Source organism: Mauremys reevesii, linkage group 3, assembly GCF_016161935.1.
Source record: "Mauremys reevesii isolate NIE-2019 linkage group 3, ASM1616193v1, whole genome shotgun sequence".
In the NCBI taxonomy this organism is placed as follows: domain Eukaryota; kingdom Metazoa; phylum Chordata; order Testudines; family Geoemydidae; genus Mauremys; species Mauremys reevesii.
In genome coordinates, this window is record NC_052625.1 from 150,907,426 (window position 1) to 150,929,612 (window position 22,187).

Below are 22,187 nucleotides of genomic sequence, written 5' to 3' on the forward strand. Positions count from 1 at the left end.
CCTTTAAAGCTGTGCAATGCTCCCTTATAATGTTGTTTGGCAGCTGCCTGCTTTGACCACTGCTTGCAGAAAGAGCAGCCCGTTGCAGCTAGCTGGTGGGGGCTTGGAACCAGGGTGGACCGGCAGCCCCCTTATCAGCTCCCCACTCCCCTAAATTCCCTGTTCAGCAGCCACCCAGCAAGCTACCAATTGCCAGGCAGTTCAGCTGTCCCTCCCCTCACTGCCATGTGCTGCTCCTGCCCTCTGCCTTGGAGCTGCTCCCCGGAGCCTCCTGCTTGCTGTGCGGGGGCAAGGGGGCCCTAATGTCAGGGTGTCCTCCTCCTCCCCCTGCTTCTGCCCCCCGCTTACCCCATATCCATAGAGCGGGGCACAACAGGGCCCAGGACGGAGGGATCTTGCTGGCAGCAGTTGCTGTCTCAACTTACTGATCTACTTAAAAAGGCAATGTACTTAGAGTGGGGTCAGTGTACTTAAAGGGGCAATGCGCATCTCTCTCTCACACACACACACAGGGTGTGTGTCTGTGTCTGCCATGCTGTCTCCCCTCCCTCCATTTGTGTTGCCTTGTAGAGCACGAGGCTACATTAACAATGTGTTACCCCTTGAGGGCTCAGCTAAGTGCTAGTTCATCATTTGGCAGTAAGGCATTCCCTGGGAAATATCCCACCCTCTGACTTCACCGCCTGAACCAAGCTTCACAATCATCATTGCTGTGTACAGTATTAAATTGTTTAAAACTTATACTGTATATAAAGGGTACACACACACTATAGTCTTTTGTCTGGTGAAAAAATTTCCCTGGAACCTAACCCATCCCCCCCCCCCCCCCATTTACATTAATTCTTATGGGGAAATTGGATTCACTTAACATCGTTTTGCTTAAAGTCTCATTTTTCAGGAACACAACTACAACATTAAGCGAGGAGTTACTGTACATGTTACCACGATACTGTGAAAGTGAAAGCTTCAAATTGAGACTGGAGGAGACATACAGCAGCACAAACATTCTTCTTGCAGCTAAATAAAATATGAGGGGCCAAATCATAATCATTGTTCCTACAATGTTTGCAGAAATAATGAACAGTGGGATTTGCCCCATTTCTATTGTAGGGAGGAGGGACTGAGAATCATTTTCCCTATCCCAACTCCGAGCAAACCTTTCTGCATCATCTCACCACATTATGGCTCTAGTACTGAATGGATACTGACCACTCTCAGCTACAAGTAACGAGTCTCCCAAACAGATTGGATTTTCCATGCCACACAATGATCTTGTTGGCAAGATCTTTTGCAGATTCCCCCTGCAACTTCTGATCTCTCACTAAAAGCAAGTGAGTTGGGACAGCCATCAGTAGGGATCCCATGAAGCATAAGTTCCTGAGATAAGTGCGCTGCCACTGGAAACAAAGAATTCACAGAGACACTGAGCTTCTGTGAATTCTTTGGTCCTCTGTAGACTAATTGGGATCATTCCCCTTGCCCCCCTCCAGGATTCTGAGTTAAGTAGAATTTGGAGCTCAGCGCTCTTTTAAAACGTGAGACTATGGCAAGAACTCCGACCTCTGTTCTTCCAGTGATAAACTATAAGGAAGTCACATAATTTGAATTTTATATTTTCCTTGTCCTTTTACAACATTTTATCATGGAAGTGACAATTTGGCCAAGAATTTTCAGTTAATGTGTTGAAAGCTTTCATTAGTCTAGTTACAACACTGCATTCTGCACATACTAATGCTCTTAAAAAAAATGTTAATTCCATTTGCAAATTACCTTTAAAAGCATAAGCTTTATAGATTCCAAGGCCAGAAGGGACCATTGTGATCATCTAGTCTGACCTTCTGTATAACAAAGGCCACAGGACTTCCCTGAATTAACTGTTCTTTAAACTAGAGCATCTTTTAGAAGAACATCCAATCTTGATTTTAAATTTTTCAGTGACGGAGACTCCACCATGATCCTTGTTAAATTTTTCAAATGGTTAACTACCCTTGTTATTTCCTCACCTTATTTCAAATCTGAATTTGTCTACCTTCACTTCCACCCACTGAAATTTGTTACACCTTTGTCTGCTAGACTGAAGAGCACTTGATCAAATTTCTGTTCATATAAGTACTTATAAACTGTGATCAAGTCACCCCTTAACCTTCTCTTTGAGAGAGAAATAGAGACTCACGGAACTCAATCACTATAAGGAATGTTTTCTAATCCTTGAATCATTCTCGTGGCTCTTTTCTCAACCATTTCCAATTTATCAATATCTTTTTTGTATTTTGGACACCAGTGCCAAATACAGAGATAATATAACTTCCCTAGTTTTACTCAAGATTTCCCCGTTTATATATCCACAACTCACGTTAGCTCTTTGGCCACTGGCATCACACAGATAAATATCTTTCCCATGCCACCTGTGTTTTGAAAGCTTCTAGAGCTGAAAGTCAACAAGGAAAGTTCAGCTCTGAGCCAGGTTAATCAGTGCTCTACATTATTTTCATTACCATACCAAACAGCCTCAAAGAGTCAAGCATGGAAATTCTAAGGATCATTCTTGCATTTCCAAGAAGACAATCTACATTTTTTTAAGTGACGACATGCTATGTTATATAGGTGAAAATGGACAAAAACTGAATGACCTTATGAATCATCACATTGCACAACAAGATAGGCAATATATACAATTGTCAGGGAATGTTTTTCCATATATCAACCATTCTATTTTTGATAGAATAATTTCAATTTAAAAAGAATTAACCGTTAAGACAATGACAGACATTTTAATTGAATCTTTATTACACCAAAGAAACACAACAAATGTCTTAATGGAGATCCCCAAAACAATACTAAACCTATAAAACTGCCATGCTTACAATTTAATGGTTTTCCTTCTGTACTGTATATTTTACCTTTTTATAGTCTGATTGATAGATCGTTACTATAAGCTAAACAGAGCTATTAAATATTCACATTAACTTTAAAAAAAAGATTGTTCACCTTTGATCTCATTATCTCAATTTAATTATGAGGCCAGAATAAAACAGACAGACAGTTGCTATACCTACACACATTTCCTACCTCATGTGTTTCCCAAAAGATTGATGTGGGACAGGGAGGGAAACAGCAATTCTCAAAACTCTGCCCACTATTTTTTTTTTTAAGAGTAACCTAATAAAGATTAATTCCTTACTGTTCTTTGTTGGTGTGGTTTGTTTTAGGGTTTTTTATATTAATTGAAGTTCTTGATGTTTTAAAACACCTTGCAGTCTCTACTCAGCTTGGTTACATATTTCACAGATCTAGACTCAAAGCCAAATCATGGTTCAGGAACACAAGTTACTTCACTTCCTTGTCTATAAACCTTCACTCCTATTTTTGTCTGCCTCACACTTCTCTTACCATTGTCCCAACCCCCTGCTTTCATTATTGTCCAAAGTCAGAACTCTAGACAATGATAGGTCTAATGCCAAAGGCCGATTTGAAGTACTCATCCATTCCATATCATTAGCCGCTAAAAAACAAAAAGATGCATCACCTGTGCTTTTACTTTCACATATAGTAGTCATGGTACCTTATTTGCAAAGCTTCATTTATGTTTTTGTTTCACATTAAAACCCACCATAATCCAGTTACAGGCCTATTCTGCTATTTTAATAGCCTGCAACTCTGACGTGCGCTCAGGAGAATGAACTCCTTTTTCCTAGCACCATTGCTTGCATATGCTTTCCTTCACACAGAGCTCATAATAGTCTCTGTTAATATATACAGACTCCTTAGACCGTCACCATTATTGGACACTACCTGCAAGATCAGTGGGTTTCCCAAATAATCTGGAATACAATATAAATGTAACTAAATGAATACCCTATTTTGTCCACTGATCACAGGACTACCAAATATTTTAGCAAGCGTGCATTACAGTGCCAATCTGCCACTGCTGTTAGAAAGGGAGCCCCCCAGGATTTAGAATTTTTGAAGTATTATGCATGCTACTTATTTTTGCTTGCCACATGTATAATATACAGGAGTGGCATACCACCCACTGAACACACACAAAACAACTAATGATCATCATATGGTTGTCCCCACACCTGTCATTCTTATGGTATCAAGTATCAGAGGGGTAGCAGTGTTAGTCTGGTTCTGTAGAAGCAGCAAAGAATCCTGTGGCACCTTATAGACTAACAGACGTTTTGCAGCATGAGCTTTCGTGGGTGAATACCCACTTCTTCGGATGCAAGCAGTGGAAATTTCCAGGGGCAGGTGTATATATAAGCGAGCAAGAAGCAAGCTAGAGATATCTGCAAATTTAACACCATCAGCTCAGGACTAAACAAAGACTGTGAATGGCTTGCCAATTACAGAACCAGTTTCTCCTCCCTTGGTTTTCACACCTCAGCTGCTAGAACAGAGCCTCATCCTCCCTGATTGATCTAACCTCGTTATCTCTAGCTTATTTCTTGCTTGCTTATATATACACCTGCCCCTGGAAATTTCCACTGCTTGCATCCGAAGAAGTGGGTATTCACCCACGAAAGCTCATGCTGCAAAACGTCTGTTAGTCTATAAGGTGCCACAGGATTCTTTGCTGATTCTTATGGTAGTATCAGGGAACATCACGGTCAGATTTTGTGGGGAAGGAAGAGGGAGGGGGGGGGAACAGGTACCAGTATTTCACCACCATATGCTTAAAAAAATTTCTGCCATTGTTAGCTAAGAAATAGGTCTTTAGGAAATCAGTATTTCAGATGAATTATTTAAAATAGGTATTTATTCACACAGAAAGGCAACATTTCTGCTCTATGCAAACTTCTAAAATTCAACAACCCAAAAAAACTAAGAAATCCGATACTGTACATGCTTTATACAATATACATGCTGCAAAATATGCTGTGCTAAAGGAAAAACAAACCATCACAGACATGCAAAACTATTCATGCAAGCAGAGTATTTTCAGGTCTATGATTTTTCATTATCACCATGGTAAGAGGACAGGTAAGGTACACTGCCCCTATTCTGGTCAATTTTTATGGCAATTTTGCAAGGCTAGATTAACAATATAATAATTAATTGTACTATGAAGGCTTAGAGTAAATTTCTACGCCTTATTAATTTTTAGTTAATTTCTGCATTATTATTATTAGGGACAGATACAAAAAGAACAACTATGTCTAATAGTAGCCTGAAGCTTTAAAAATCATCCCAAAGCTCCCTCTTTCTAGTGACACAAACATAAGAGAGGAGCCACTGCAGCTCAGGAAAGCTCATGCTAAAATAAATTTGTTACTCTTTAAGGTGCCACAAGTACTCCTGTTCTTTTTGCAGATACAGACTAACACAACTGCTACTCTGAAACCTACAGAAGAAAAGTCTTCTCTGGCCATGTCACCAGGCTCCTCTTCCCCAACTCTTCAGACGGGCCTTTTACAATGTTAGAAGACGAAACAAGCAGCGTAGGCCGGGCCGAGCGCGGCTGAGAGCGCTCCAGAGACGAGACCCCGCTCCGCATCAAGCCTCACCTGCCCATTAACCTCCTACCTCAGCCTCCCGCAAACCGCCCCTCCACAGCTGACATCGCTAACCCCAGACCAACGACCCACCCTGTGCCAGCCCTGAATAACTCTCGCCCGCGGTCCGTCCCCCCCCCCCCCGATTATCTCACCCCCACACACCAAACCACCTTCCCTCCCCCGCTCCCCAAACCTGCCCCTGCAAACACTCACCCTTCCCCCATCGGGCCACCTCTTGCTGCGTCCCTCCCCCCGGCACCCCCTCTCCCCCCACACGTCCTCCGGTCCGTGCGGTGTCCCTTTGACGGCCGGTTGCCAGGAGAAAGGAGCCGCCTGTGGGCCACGTTTCCCAACACAGCCACACACGCACCTTCCAGAAACAAGCTGTCCCTGCAGCCGCCGCCACCGGCCATCTTCCTCCTGCCGCTGCTCCCCTCACTCCATGCCCGCGTTGCTCGCCCAGGCACCGCCGGCGGGGGCCAGGCCCTTCGCCCGGCCCGCGCGCTCTGCCTCCCGCAGAGCAACCCAGCACCGAGCCCCTTCCCCCGGCTTCCCCAGTGCACGGCAGCACCCAGCCGAGCGACGCTCCCCCGCCCCGCTCCCTGCCTGCCTGTTCCGGCCCGCGTGCGGGAGGAAGAAGCAGCGCGTCGGCTCGTTCCCTTATTGTGTCCGCCACCGGCAGCCCTCAGTAGTTCCAGCCCAGGCCTGGCCTGGCAGCTGCCTGCCACCGCCTCGGCGGGGGAGTGAGCGGGCCTGACGCAGCCGCTCCCTGCGGGTCCCGCACATATCCCCGCTACAGGAGCGAGGAACCCTGCTGCTGCCTTTTTCTCCTCCCTGGGACTTAATTAGTCATCCCTCAGCCCCTTCCCTAGCCCCAGGGCTTACAGCCCACAACCTCCAGGGAAGGGGACTCTAATTTCCCTATCCCCTGGATGATAAAATGGCCGCACAAGGGCTCTGCTGGTAAATATCTACGGCTCTACCGCTCCCCCTTATCAGCTCAGGAGGCTGCCACTTGCTGGGTGGAAAGGTGGGGTGTAGGTGGTTGAGCTACATAAAATGAATGAGCTTTAAAGACTGAGGGGGCAATTAGTGAATCCTGTGCCAAGGATCCTTCCCACCCCTTCTAGGTCATAATCAAACACATGCACAAACCCAAGGCCACACTTATTTAATTTATTTTAGTTTCTAAAATTCACCAGTAGCCCGCTGCCACTATTCTTATTTAAGGTGCTGAATCTGCAAACACTGATGAATGATATTGTCCACACCAAACATTCAGAAATTAGGAGTCAAACCCGTCAAAATCGGGAGATATTAAAAATAAATGCAAAAAAAACTTAGGTTTTTGAGCCTTTAGGCTTCACACTTTAAAGCTTTTCTCTAGAAGCAGGAGGGTTAGAAACTTATATGTTTAAAAGTGGAAACAGTTTCTCACTGTCACAGGAGACCAGACTTTACGAACAAAAATATGAGAGACTTTGGCCAGTCTCCCTCAGTTGCACAGGTGGATTTCACAAACACAAACTTATGGCAGAACCAGGGCTCTAGATACCTAATTTAAAGCACCCACATTTTAAAAGATTAGATGTGGTCCAGGGGCCAAGGTGAATGTACAGGTCCTGCATTCCTTGCACGTCCAAAACTCCAATTTAACTCAATAGGAGTTGGCAGAATCAGGCCCTAAATTACATAAATTGAAGTACATAATGCACCAAATAGCTCAAGGCCAGAAACAAAGCAATGCAGATTTAAAAAACAAAACCAAACAACTATAGACATTACCTTTAGATTAGATTATTAGATTATCTTTGAAAGACTTCAAGAAATAAATGTGATTTAAGGAAATATTTTAAGAGAGCAGTCAATTTTCATACAAATAGGATGAGGAAGTTCCAAGCCTAAGAGATAGCATGTAAGAAGAAAGACTATATCAATTCCTCTAACTCTACCTTACAATTCCTGGACTAGGGGTTGCTGAAAAGATGCTCTGAAAGTTTTAGTGTACCAATAAGCCTAAATCATTAGACTTCAAAATGCCAGTCTTAGAAAAATAGGTTTTATTCAGAGACGAATCAGAAAATTTGATGTGGTATTTCATTACTGATTAAATTCAAAGTTCAAGCTAGAAAAAGATAAATGCATAGGATTTATGTTAAAAAGGAGAAAGACCTTAAATGTCTCATTGAAACCTAAACAACAAAATTCTTTATCATGAGAGAGAGAGACACACAAAGACCCTGATCCTGCAATAGGATCTGTGCAGGTAGACCTCTATGCCTCAGTGTGGCCCCGTGAGGGCATAAGGGTCTACTTGTATCCAGTTTCAGGGCTGGGACCATAATGTTAATTCAAAATGGGGAAGTTTCCCTTGAGTGAGACCAGACTTTTGATTCAAATCTAACAAACTGTTTTCCAAAACTAGGAGTTTTATTTTGATAAAAAAGAAATGCATGACATGCTAGTGTGTCCTCATTGAGCAAATCAATGTCAGCAAATATAATTCCATAATCCCTATGTCCCAATCTTTGCTACTGTTTTTAGTGAGTGGACATCAAACATCAAAGTAGTTTGAAATGAAATGGACCATTTAAAGAGTAACCAATCCTACACCACCACCCCCCCGCCCCTCCCCGGGATGATACTGTCTTCAGCAACAGGAATTATAAGATATTAAACTGCTTGTGCTCCTGATTTTAGGCTGTCCTGCTGTGGCAGATTTCCTGTCTATGGAGATTTTGTTGTTTAACATCTACTTTTTTCTGGAGAAGGACTCTTCCTAAATTACATACCAGAGAATATAGTTTCCTTTTCTGCCATTTCATGTATTTATTTAGAGATTCCTGAAAGGAAAGTGTTCTGAAAGGGGAGTGTTTAGCTCCATTCCTTCCTCTCCTGAGGCCATTCTTTTCACAACTAGTCCTTTTTCTACTTTAGAAGTTATTTTTCACATTATATGTGTATGTGAATGAATGTAATCCATATAATTTAGAAGATAGTTAACCATTATCATCCTCTTTTTAAATCTCTGCAATCATTCTCCTAATTTCCCCCCAAAATTAAAGAGAAACTCATTTCCCATAATTGAGGGCTAATTGAGTCAGAAAATGTAAGATTAGTATAGCCTAATAAAGAAATCTTATAGATTTGCTGGTTTTATTTCCTCTTTTCTCCTTACCTGAAATAGTCCTCTCTGATTGAGTTAAGAGCAGGAATAAATCTGATAGCTGCTTTCTGAGTATAGCAGCCATTAGAATCTGACTAGCCCAGCTGTGACTGATTGACAGTCACAGGTACATAATTTAAGGCCCTGATCCTGCAAATATTTATGCATATGTCCTATTGATATAAAGCATGCAAGTATTTACAGGATCGGAGTCTAAAGTAGTATGGGACCTCTGATATATAAAGCCTTCTTCAACACAAAGTAGGAGGAGGTTATGATCAGTTAGTGTTGGCACAGGCAGAAGTATGGAAGGTAAAGTTCCAGAAAGAAACTTAAATGCCAGCTCAAACAAACAAAACCACCACCACCTGTAGTTTTCCTTGGCAATATTGTACCCCATGTGCACTATTTCTAATCTTTCTATGTTAAGAAATTTACATATGCTTGCTCTGGTGGATGGTTTTTTACAAGCCAATCCAGCTCCTTAATCTGTGATATGACCCTCTCACTTGAAGTTCAGTTTTTACATTTTTGATGAAGTGGGGTTGGGAGGAGGTTCTATAGAGACAATATGTTCAGTGCCTTCAGTACTCCTAAAGCAATGACTGTTAAGTAAAAAAAAAAGTGAGCTAAAAGCATGAGAAAATCATGAGAAAAGCTAAAAATGTTTAAAAAAATAGACATGTATTTTAAATAAGTGCAGAGAGACCTGGTAAGGAAAAATGTCCATTTATAAATCCGAAAGTTAGGAAAAACACATTAGGATATTTTAGTTATGTGAATAATTGGAGAGGAAATTGTAAAAAACCTAGAATTTATCATTATTATTTATAATACCTCCTGTCACAGATTATATACTTTTATTACATATTTTAAACTAAACATTAGATCTTTAATTTAAAGGTCACTTACAAGATGAGAAGAAATGGATATAAACTGGCCATGAGTACATTTAGGCTGGGAACTAGAAGTAGATTTCTAACCATCATAGTAGTGAGGTTCTGGGACAGTCTTCCAATAGGAGAAGTGGGGACAAAAAAACCTAGTTTTAAGACAAAGCTTGTGGAGAATCATATGGTAGGTACAGTTACTGTTATTTTGTGTATGGGGTTGTGGGAAACCTGTGATATGAGATGAGACAGTGATTTAACATCTGCAGACTTTGTAAAGGCCCATTTAGTTGCTAGGAGCCACCATGGAATGTTCATTCAAATGTCAGCAGGGGTGCATGGACTGTTAGAAGAGAGAGTTAAAGCTTGCCAGCTATAAGTGAGTTTTTTTTCAGGATTTCAATGAAAGTGCTAGGACTGGCCTCTCAGGACACCAGAGACAAGGCCAAGGGACTGTATGGGTCCAGTAAGTAACTGTACTGGGAAGGTAGCATTGAGATCCATGTTGGAAGATTTAGGACCCCACAGTTTCTGAGAAGGAAATCTGAACTGGGACCTGTACCAGGCTTTCCTGTGTTGAGAGGGTAAAGAAAGTATCTCCAGATGAACAGTAAATGAATTCATCCATGGGTTTACCTGTAAGTCAATTGTAAGAGTTTGCTAACCAAGTCTGAAATGGAGCTGTTGGATAGTGGGCATTCTTGCAGTGGCCCCTGAAGAGCACCTGTCATATTGATCAGCGAGCACCCTGCTCCTGGGAACAGAGTCCTTGGAAAAAGATAGCAGAGTGATGGGTGACATGATATACAATTTCCAAGTGTACAGCTTGGTGATGGTAGCAGTTACAGGAGCCCAGAGCATAGGAAATCTGGGGTCATGACAGAGCTAGATAAGTTTATGAATGGGATTATATGATTGCATTGCCTGTGACAGCATGAGACTGAACTCAATGACCCAGGAGGTCCCTTCCAGTCCTATGTTTCTAGGAACAGAATTGTTGATCGTACATATATCCTTACATAATTATTAAAAGAAAGGGAGCAAATACAAAAGAGCTAAGACAGCAATGAATATTCATTCCCATAGGTATTCATATTGTTTTTGTATCAATTAAAAAAAAATAATTTTAGCCCATATAGCCCATCTTTCCTTAAACAGCTCAGTTATTAATCTAATACAAGCATTTCCATTTCTCCTAATTCTTTCATTCTGGTTCTATAGCAGGTATATATTTTTGCACCCAAAGTATTAAAATACACTTATTGACTGCAGTTATTCTAAATAGATGTGTCATTGTTGATAACCCCTGAAATAACTCTTGTACAGATTTTCTAACATCTGACCAGAAAGTCATACATTTTTTGTCATGAGTGAAAAAAGAAAAATGCTTCGATTGTCAAAATATATATTTTTGATTATTTATAATAATGAATGGAGAAAGTACTTACAATAAATATATTTACAGCTTAAAATATTAAAAACTATACAGGCAGGAAACTTGCTTTTGCCCTGTACTCTAGAGATGACTAAGAAATTTAACCAATGTGAGAAATAAGAGTACATTTTAATTACCGGTATATTCTGCACATTTGCTCTCCAAGCTACAATCTAGCTAATCTTTGAGAACAGTTTGATTAATTCAATGGTGCCTTTTTTAGTATGACACAAAATGCAGGCCTTGCTTAAACTACTCTATGTTAAGGAGTAGGTAACATTTTCTTTACTATTCTTTCCACACACTGTGCCCATTTAATGTAAATACTGTAACTCATTCAGAATATGAAGTACCCAGCCACTCAAGTACAAACAGATGTTTTATTTTATTGTGCTTTTAAATAATGAAATTTAAACATTTTCATAAAATTACATTTGAATTTCACAACAATAAAAATAGCCTTGAAATATTAGGGGAAGCTACATTTTAGTATTTGTAACCAGAAAAATACAAATAAAATATTCTCAACATATTTTAAATGCTTCACAATAAATGTTTTTCATTCTTAATTTGATTTATTTAGCAAAACATAAAAACAAATCAAAATCATGAAAGTGTTAGATAGAGAGACAAATAGACATCCCCCACTCCTCCTTTCTGAAATAAATGTTCTCAGCTGTGGCTGATAAAAAAAGTTAATGAAAGGAAACGTGCAAAATACCAGTAGGCCTAACTGCCCACACACAGTCCCTTCAAAAAACTGGGTTTTCTTTCTGACCGTTATAAAAAAAAAACGGTTTTGGCATTGTTAGAAGAATTAATAGCAAGGCTGCATCTATCCTAACACTTCTGGTCTTCAGGCTATGAGTCAGAGATAAAGTTCTGGGCTGAAAGCAAGTACATAAGTTTACAGACCACTTCCTCCCCCTACTCCTTTCCCCTCTGTGTCAAGCTCTGATAGAATTAATAGAATTAATATCTCACAAACCTAGAGGAAAACTGCAGGACAGCCTTTGTGCCAAAGTTAATGCACATTCATACTGATTTTACCGACTAGACAGGCTTTATAAATTTTGCACAAATATACAAGGGCAATATGAACAAGTGCAATCAGTACGAGTACACATATACAGAAGAACACAAATCCCCCTCTCCCATGTTGGCATACATGATTTTGTTATAATTATTTCAGAACAGGCAAGGTAAAAATCGTGACACTCGCCTACATCCATACATGCCTACAGTTATGTGCAAAGCCTATATCCACCAACCTAAATGCATGCAGTACATGCACAGACACCCTCAAAAATATGTAGACACACCCATACTTGTTTTAATAACATATTTACACTTGGAAGGATTAGATTTTTATTGGTAAATAGCAACAAATGTTTATTTCACCATACACACGCAAACCAATGAAAAATATTTCCATTAATAATCAAAATTTACAGGTAGGCAAAGTAAGAAAAATGCTGTTGGAGAATTTATTAGAATTTGATTTAAGGCTATTCATTTTGCATATTTTGACATATAATGTTGACAATTTGTATTTTAAGTTATAAAGCTTTAACTTTTTGAATCTCAACATCTACCATCATTAAATTATTATTGTTTGACCCCATATTGTCTGACCTTCCCATAGCTCAGTGGTTTGAGCATTAACCTACTAAACTCAGGGTTGTGAATTCAATCCTGGAGGGGACCACTTAGGGATCTGGGGCAAAATCAGTACTTGGTCCTGCTAGTGAAGGTAAGGGACTGGACTCAATGACCTTTTAGGGTCCCTTCCAGTTCTATGAGATAGGTATATCTCCATATATTATATTATTATAATATTAATTTCCCACAACCATGAAAATGTAAATAGATAATCTAAAAATAAACATCAATATTATCCATCAGAATTATTTTAAAAAGTCACTTTCTGCCAAGCCTTTTTTATAGAACATACACAGAGCAAACACACAAGCTCACTTACAGTTAATATTCATTTGACCACATAAGCCAAATGAAAAAGATAACCCCCTTTTCCAAGCATAGATGAAAAGTAATATCTGAGTATTTACGTTGTGGTTCAAGAAACTGTTTTTCCTCCATAAAGCTATTTGGGTACGTCTTCACTACCCGCCGGATCGGCGGGTAGCAATCGATTTCTCGGAGTTCGATATATCGCGTCTCATCTAGAGCCGCGGACGTCGATCCCGCGCCATGAGGATGGGTAAGTAATTTGAGCTAAGGTACTTCGACTTCAGCTACGCTATTCACGTAGCTGAAGTTGCGTACCTTAGATCGACACCCCCCCGAGTGTAGACCAGGCCTTAGTGATGTTATTTTATTAACACATTTTTGTGGGTGCTTATGAACTGTAACCGTTATTGTGAAAATTTAAATATCCAGAGATTTAATAATAATAATAATAATAATAATTTATTGGAAGAGCTTTAGGAAATTGTAGGAAGTAACTAGACTTCATGAAGCACTTTTCAAAGTGCAGTACATGCATTAAAAAATTAATATCACCCCTCCGTGAGCAGTAGCTAGTGTTTTTCCTACTGCAACAGTTTAAACTAAATACAGTGTGGATTATGGGGTGTGAATAGCAGTGCACATCAAAGTGCTGCGCTTAACTCCCCCATGTGGATGCTGTGGGCGAGAACTAAAAGATTCCTCATTCAGATTAATGTAGTTCCTTGAGGAACATCAACATACTCAAGGGCACGCAGTGTGATGTGGCAGACCCAAGATTAGAACTCATAAGTTCCTGGATACCTGACCTTTATTTAGGACTCTAGATCATTCAGTTAATTAAAACAGCCTTATATGGTGATAAGCATTAATATGAGTCTTTAGAAGTGAGAAAAACCAAAATTACACAGAGTTAACAGGGAGGGTTTTCTCCATGTTCTTCAACTGCTTTGCATTTTTATTTCAGCAACTTAACCTAGTGTGAAATGTTACAGAAAAGGAAAATCCTGATGGCTAGAGGCATGCATAAAATAACATATATGCACTCAACATCACTATAGCTGAAATAAAGAGGGTAATCATTTGCAAACTCAAAACCTGTAGTGGGACTTCATTAAAATACCAGTCCATAGACAGTAGGTGGTCCTCATTTATAAGGCCTTCACTGACTAAACAACTTATGTGGTCACTTGAAAGACACCTGCTTTGACCCACCTGAGGGAGGGATAGCTCAGTGGTTTGAGCATTGGCCTGCTAAACCCAGGGGTTGTGAGTTCAATCCTTGAGGAGGCTACTTAGGGCTCTGGGGCAAAAATTGGTCCTGCTAGTGAAGGCAGGGGCTGGACTAGATGACCTTTAAAGGTCCCTTCCAGTTCTAGGAGATTGGTATATCTCCAATTATTACCTTTATAACTGTACCTAACACAACTTCATTCCTTTCACACCTAGACTCTCCACTCAATCACTCTTTAGGTTGAAGCAACTTAGAATTTAGGCTTACTGCAGGTGGCAGCAGGTGTGCAAACACAACAACTCTGCAGCCTCTGCATTATGGGCGGCAAAAAGCCACAGTAATCAGCCCCCCAGAGCCGCCCGCGCCCAGCGCAGCGCCCCCATCCACCACAGGGAGACAGGAGGGCGGGGCTGGGAAGTTTTCTTTCGAGCGCTGGCGGCTTGACTACTACGCAGCGCAAGCGCGCGCTCAAGCGGCCGCGCGGCGCGCGCTTTGAAGTTTAAGTGTAGCCATAGCCTTATTTTGTTCAAAGAAATAATGGAGTACTGAACAAATTTAACATCATAGCCATCCCAACTGTTAAAATCCAAGGCCATGCTTTGGGCACCCTTTGACTTGGCCCTTCCACTACAAGATTTAATACTGTAATATCAGGAAAAAGTTACTGTGCCTGTTTTCATTTAATCCAAGGGTTTTATAATTTATGTATAACCACTCAGTGACAGACTTGAAGGTGGCAATTTTGCAACAAAAAAACTTCAAAAACAGACTCCAAAGAGAAACTGCTGACCTTGAATTAATATGCAAACTAGATACTATTGACTGTGGCCTAAACAAAGACTGGGAATGGTTGGGTCATTACACCAATTGAATCTATTTCCCTATGTTAAGTTCTCCTCACACCTTCTATGGGCCATCTTAATTATCACTTCAAAAAGTTTTTTTCCTCCTGCTAACGATAGCTCATCTCAATTGATTAGACTCTGCCTGTTGGTATGCATACTTCCACCTTTTCATGTTCTCTGTATGTATAAATATCCCCTGTCTGTGTGTTCCATTCTATGCATCCGAAGATGTGAGCTGTAGCTCACGAAAGCCCATGCTGAAATAAATTTGTTAGTCTTTAAGGTGCCACAAGTACTCCTGGTTTTTTTTACATATTTAAAGATGTTATGATTTATTATTTGTACTGCAATAGCACCTAGAAGTCCCAACCAATTGCACTACTCATTGCACATATAATAAAAAGTGCCTTCCCCAAACAGCTTTTAGACTAAAATGTCTACTTTCATTTGTTTACAATAAATCATTCAACTGGCATTTAAAAATTAATTTGACTGTGAGGCCATTGTATGCTTTATACAATCACAATGCCTATTGTTTGCCATTAACTGCAAATACCAAGATTTTGATGTTTCCTAGGGGAAGATATTTTGGCTAGGTTAAGTTTGTTGAATACTTCAAAATTTCTATTAAAAAAATCAGTTGCCTCAACTTCAAAAGTCTCACTTGCACCCCTTTTTCATAAAAAAACTTAGTCTTTAAGTCATTTCCATCTTTGGTGACACTGATATCAGATAAAGGTATATATAATCTCCCTCCCTCCCCCATATTTATGAAATCCACTTTGTGACTGCATGTTTAAATAAAGAAGTTTATGTTTAAAATGTAAAATCATCTCTTTATTCAAAATTGATTTATATAGGCTGGTGGGTCCCCTCACCGCCCTAGTTAAAACTCAAAGCCACTCTAGTCTCTTTCAGGCCCTTCCCTCAGGACAAAGTTTATTAATTCAAACAAAACACTTACAAAGTAACACAAAATAAAGCTATGACCAACACACATCATAGTGGCCCAGAGCCAACCCTCCTTTGTAAGTCACAGGCACTAATCTCCCTCAGCAGTTTATAGAAAACACCTGACCCTTTCCCAGCTTGGTCTGATAATCAAAATGCACTGGCTGGCCCCGGACCCTTTGGCCTATAGAGAGGCAGACCACCTTGTTACACCATATTACATCTTCAATCCACTGCTTTTCAACTATTTCTCAAAGCAAGTCATATAAGGACCCAACCCATAACATTTTTCTGTGTGTGTGACTGTTATGCTCTCTGTTTATGCTGGTGAGTGGGCAGTTAGGAAATAGAATTAAAGGACACATCGGAATGGGGTCAAATCATACCTCTGGTAACAAATTTTTTTGAGAACTTTCTTTTCTATTTAAAGGGGATTGTAAAATTTAGACTTTATTCATAGCAGTCAGTGTTATCTAAAGTTAAGCCAATAATGCATACTTGTCACAGAGGGTATGTAAAAAGACCCACACAGGAGAGAAGAAACTTTGAGTTTTAACTCAGTTTCCCAGGAATTCTTCTGAATGGAAGCAGGGTTTGCCTCTCCACCTCAACACACAGATGACAAGGGATTTGCAGGAAGTATCAGGAATTTGCAGGAACTACACATGCCCCATGCCTCTGCTCTACTGACTGGCTCCCACCAGTACCTAGATAGCACAACTCCTGCAATAACTGGGCTTCCAAAATCATCTCCCTCATGATTACACCTATAAATGCCTTAGGATGGTGCCACAACATAAAGGGAAAACCCATGTAAGGTAAATCAGATTATTAATTTGCACCTGTTTCCCCCTGTGGTTTCTAAGAGAAAAAGGAATAATTGATTTTCATTGTCCAGACTGACAGAAATGCAAAACTTAAAAACATAGCATAAACAATCACAAGTAAACTGAATGTTTAACATGCCAGTTTGCATTTGAGAACAACAGGTAGGTATCAGTAAAATGATAGTATACCATAAGAAACAGCAATAGGAGAATGAGAGCATTTCAAAAGGTAATCATTGGATTGTATATCTTGCTTGCAACCCTGTATCTTGGCAAGAGAAATGGAAAATAACTAAAAGGTTGAGTTATGCAGAAGAGGTGGGACACACCAAATCACATGTGATTTGAACTCTGTATGGAAGAGTTACATTTTTGTCCTCTCCCTCAATCAGATTCTTCTGTCTCAAGTTTGGAAGGTTTTGTGGTAACAGTTGAAACCTTACCTGTAATTTCTATCCAGTCACTGCTCTGGAACTTTCAGACCTTTTTTTTCCCATGTGGTCATGGCAACTTCCACTGCACTTACTCAAATGACCTATTACTAAAAGGGGCCTTTTAATAGCTCATTTTTATGGACTGAAGTTCTTAGTGGGGAACTTGCCCAGTAGCCTCTGCTGTACTTTCATGGCCAAAAAAATACAATTAAACCATAATGACTGGTCCCTGTATCCAATTTCTAATTTCCTACTATGTGAGTTCCACTGTATATAGTTTATTTATCCACTCCTGTGGCAATTAATATGACAGCATCTGTCTTTGTTTCTGTGAAAGTGCAATGAGGGAGATATTCCCAGATTCCCTCCATCCTTGATGAATGGGGTTTTCAGTGGGTCCTCACACTGAAACTATGAAGAAATTGTCTCACTGTTATTCATCCAGATTTCTTATATATATTTACTGTTATTGAATTAGTACACTGCCAATACATAAAAGTTTCCCAGAGTCTGATACTGTCACTGGATTGCTCTGAAGTAATTTAATGAGCTGTTGTGCTTTATCAGTCTGGTGCCATACAAGCATTCATATTTAAAAGGACACCGATGTAAATTTTAACTATGTTTGCACATAATTCTTACAAAACTGACATAAAACTTACAACAAAACGCTAGCAGGAATCCCTTGGGAACTATATTCATAGCTTCTGAGAATGTCTCCCCAGATTGATCTCCTAGAGTTTTTTCACAACTCTCTTACAGTGTTGGAGCAATATCCTGATTAACTAAAATTAAACAAAGACAGATACTTGTTTAGAATCCTAGTGGTTTAATTCAATAAATGTATTTAATCACCATAGTGCTATGCAATTTATCCCAACAACAAAAGCAGTAATATACTTGATTGTTGACTGTTGAAAGCTGCAGAGAGATCAAGTGGCACAAGCATTGAGGTATCACCTCCACTGGCTCACGAAGTTATCTTTTAGTGCAAGGAGGGCTGCTTCAGTACTGTGACTTGGCTTGAAGCGTAACTGTGAAGCATCTGGGATATTAGCAAATGTCATTGTTCTGCCAGCAGATCTTAATGGGATAGGATGACTCTATTGTGGGTGACTCCATTCCTTTCTGTCTGAAAAAATCTCAGGGTTGTTTTTGGTAATAAATCTTCTCTGAGAGCTCTCAAGTGGATTCCATAGGGCTCCCCCCCTCTTTTTCAATGTGTATAGCGGGCAGTGAGGAAAAAATAGGCAATGGTGCCTTCAGTATTTTGTTGACATCCAACTCAATGACCTTTCTCCAGAAAAACACAAACTTGTTCTTAGGTCTCATTGATTTGTACTGTATTATGTAAATTTCTGTAAAAGGCACCTAGAATACAAAAAGCACTTTCCTCCTTAGTTATAATCAAAATAAATAAATAAAAAATAATCAGTTTTTCAATCATTTTTCAGGTATATATTGTCTAATTGAGGATCATGATTTCTAAGATGGGATGAAATGTTAACAGCCTTTTTTTTTTCTTCAAATAAGGACATGTACAATGGGTCTAAGTAACATAATGTTAATACCTGGGCTGTGACTGCCACCCTGTAGTACAATGAATTATTTTCAAGGACAGGAAAGTTTTTAAGTGTTGTATCAGTTTTCATCATAAAAGCTTCAGACTCTGTGCCACCCATAAAGATGAATAAAGATTGTGACTGTCCTGCGACAAGTTTATCAGATGAAATATAAACTCTTCAGGAACAGATAATGTGATTTACAAGAAGGAAAATTAAGCCATATGCATTATCCATAAGTGACTTTCCAGGAAGAAGAAAATGATCAAATTGCACTTTCAGAAAAATGAAGGGCAAATGAAAAATGAACATTTCCTTTCTCATTAAAAAAATTCTAGCATCTAAAACTGTGGGTTAGGCGTTGCAGTTTTTTGCCTAGTAAAGTATTTTGAGATATCTGAAGTATGAAAGAGGCTAGAGTATATAAAGTACAAATTCTGTTCTATAGAACATGTTGTATATGTTAATTTATTTTTTGCCCATTTAAAATTGGTAGGAGTTTGATTCAAAGTATTTACACAACTTACAGATATTTTATTTGATCCTATATTTAGGGTTTTATACCACTCTAATTACCATGATGACTGACAGTGTCCGTTCAATTGTGGTCCAGCTCCAATCTCCCTCCCTCCCACTGCACAGCTGATTCACTTGGCTTCACAGTCCCTTTGTTTCCACTTACTGCCTCACTACTTCCTGTGCTCCTGCCTTAAGATCAGCTTGCTGCCTGTCACTGCTCAACTTCCTCTCACCACCCCCTAGTCTCTCTACCTGCTCTGTCCATCCGTCTGGTTCCCTTCCTTCAGACAGCTTCTGTCCTCAGCATCTTTCTACCCATCCTCCCATTACCCAGCTCCCTCCCGCTGTCTGAGACATAGATTTTCCCCAAGCCATCCCTCCCACAGATATTGCCCCATTCCTGGCTCCAGATTCTCCCCTCATGGCTCCCCACTACTGCAGCTCATTCTATGATAGTGTCTATCAGTATCCAAGATCCACATTCAGTATTTGGTGGCACTGATAGCACTACTTATCTAGATGAATTAAAAAAAAAATTCTTCCCATCGCTATTTATAAAGCATAATCTTATTCTGCATTCTAAAGAATTTTGGTAGTTAAACACATCTTTGCTCTTTTTGTATTTGAAAGTGCATATAATTTTGTTTTTACAAATTCTGCATTCATACTTAACCTTATAAAAGAATAAAACAGCAAATCCAACATAATTATATATAGTGCACACACCCCCCCAACAAAAATGTAATTAATGCAATGTAATGTTTGAGATTTTAAGTCAACAAAAGCCAGACCATTTAAAGCTAAGGTTCCCATGGCAACCTTAACTGTGTCTCCTCCAGTGTCTGCGTGATAGGGTCTTTTCTTACATGACCACATATTGCTACAGAAGAGAATGCAACATACTATCCAGTAATAGAGCATTGGTTTTATATATAAGATACTTATAGAGGGATGTAGAAAATAAATATCTCTCCAGTTATTTCAAAGGAAGTTGTGGTTTGTTGCAATACTGCATACATGTAAATTTTAGCTACAACAACACTGAAAACAGCAGGTAATTTAGTAGTAAAGATTTACATGAAAATATATAACATTATCAGTGAAATGCATCTTACCTAGTAAGTGAATTTTTGAGATGTTTATAATGCTACTAGTTATTTATCTCCCTAACTTAATAGAAAGTGTAGGAAGCAAGTATTGGTTTCTTGATACATCTTCACAAATTCTGTCACCCCAGTAGTATCTAACTACAAAAGTAATCTTGTTGATTTCAAAGGGACCATTCTCAGAGTAAGGTACTACTGGATGTGAGACAAGGTGTTAGAGTTGGGTTCTCTAGTAGTAACTCTCCAAGGACTCCTTGGTGTTACAGTAACAGAAATAATAATAATTATTATTAATAATAATAGTACTCTTGTTATAGTCAATTTGAGACTGGAAAAAAATGTGATACAACTGCTTCTGGGAAACTGAATGGAAGATGACTCATTTGGACTGTGCTTTTAAATTAGTATAAGTGGGTGACAAAACCAAGGAATACCATATACACAGACATACATACTCGTAATAGAAGAGAAATAAGCATAACATTCCCCCAGTTGTGCTGCAGCATATGTGGTTCTCCAAAATTCAGATTTCTATATGAAATGTTTCTATAGTGAGGACCTAGGGACTATACTAGCAGTTGATAGTGGTTAAACAGGTGGGTACAGCTGTCACTCATCCACTGTTAGCTCACAAGGAATCTGACACAATCACTAGCAAATCCCAGAATCAGGTCACATACTCTATTGACCACAACCAGTCAGTCCCACCAGATCAGAGAGGTTAACCATCTGAAATAGGAGTAGTCCTGTCCCTCCAAGAAATAATAATCACTAATCATCTCCACCTGGCAAGTAATAGGCAGCAATCCTATCTTCAGTGGAACTTCAGAATCCCAGCCCAGCCATCGCTCATCTAGCCGATATCTTTTACCCTCATTAAAAAGCTGCCACAATGCAATGTTTCCTCTACCAGGAAGAAAGGGATAGTGGTGTCCCACATATCAGCATGCAGTGCCCAATGGCAAATGCTGACCTGTCTATAGTAAGCTCTGTACCTGAGATAACTAGAGTTTAGGACTGATCACAAACTCATTTTTATACATGTTTCCATGGGAAGGAGGGATCCATTTTTCCATCACACATTTCTTTTTCTACTGACAGTATGAAATCTCACACTCATATAGTACTTACAAGTGAGTGACAGCTGCCTGGAGGAGGCAGACATTGGTGAGGTTTTTCCTAGGTTGCTGAGGAAGAAGGTCCATCTACCTAGGGAGAAAGAAAAATCTAGCAAAACACTTGGGAGCACAAATGGTGTTGATGTGCCAGGGTAATTGCCTGGTGAGATTTCCTGAGAGACCCCTTCTGTATTACTGCCTGAACACTTCCCCTTTTGGCTTGCGTGCTAGCATTCACACTTGACTGTCAGGTTGGCAGAATAAATTAATTCTCCTCCTTCTTGTGGTGGGGCTTACCCCCATTACCTGTTAGACAAGGCATTCAGAGCCCATTAGTGCACCTGTGTTTGATTACCTCTGGACAGAGGTGGTTGAAATAGATAAGGATCATTAGGCACTTGTACCTTATAAGGAAGTGGAGGGACTGTAGAAGAGGTAGTGTTTACTTCAAAGCAAAGCAAGGCTTGATTGGCCCTAAGAGGAATCCTGAGCTAGGACTTAAACAGGCAGGAAATCAGCAAGGAGGAGGAGCAGCCATGAGAAGTAAGTTAGGCTGTGCTAGAAGAGATCCTGAGGTAGGGTCAATAAAAACATTTCAGTAGAGTTGGGGTGGAAGAGCTGTTAATTTAGC

The 22,187-nt window shown here is 39.8% G+C and overlaps 2 protein-coding genes across 12 annotated transcripts in view; one reads left to right on the forward strand and one right to left on the reverse strand.

The window, feature by feature from the left end:
- The window catches only part of SENP6 (SUMO specific peptidase 6), a 191,784-nt gene that overhangs the window by 169,009 nt on the left and 588 nt on the right, over window positions 1-22,187 (reverse strand). For 3 of the 8 annotated variants that reach the window (XM_039529208.1, XM_039529206.1, XM_039529207.1), the window contains exon 1: window positions 5,872-6,484. In XM_039529208.1, coding sequence (XP_039385142.1) covers window positions 5,872-5,914 — 43 coding nt within the window. In that variant the 5' untranslated portion in view covers window positions 5,915-6,484. Of the gene's footprint in view, window positions 1-5,871; window positions 6,500-17,913; window positions 18,037-21,569; window positions 21,648-22,187 lie in introns of those variants that run through there. The other 5 variants (XM_039529203.1, XR_005595886.1, XM_039529204.1 and 2 more) reach the window with 5 other exon arrangements.
- The window catches only part of FILIP1 (filamin A interacting protein 1), a 193,116-nt gene continuing 180,848 nt past the window's right edge, over window positions 9,920-22,187 (forward strand). Inside the window, exon 1 of one of the 4 annotated variants that reach the window (XM_039529196.1) lies at window positions 9,920-9,936. The gene's annotated coding sequence lies outside the window, so the exon portion shown is untranslated. Of the gene's footprint in view, window positions 10,024-10,177; window positions 10,196-22,011; window positions 22,100-22,187 lie in introns of those variants that run through there. The other 3 variants (XM_039529194.1, XM_039529195.1, XM_039529199.1) reach the window with 3 other exon arrangements.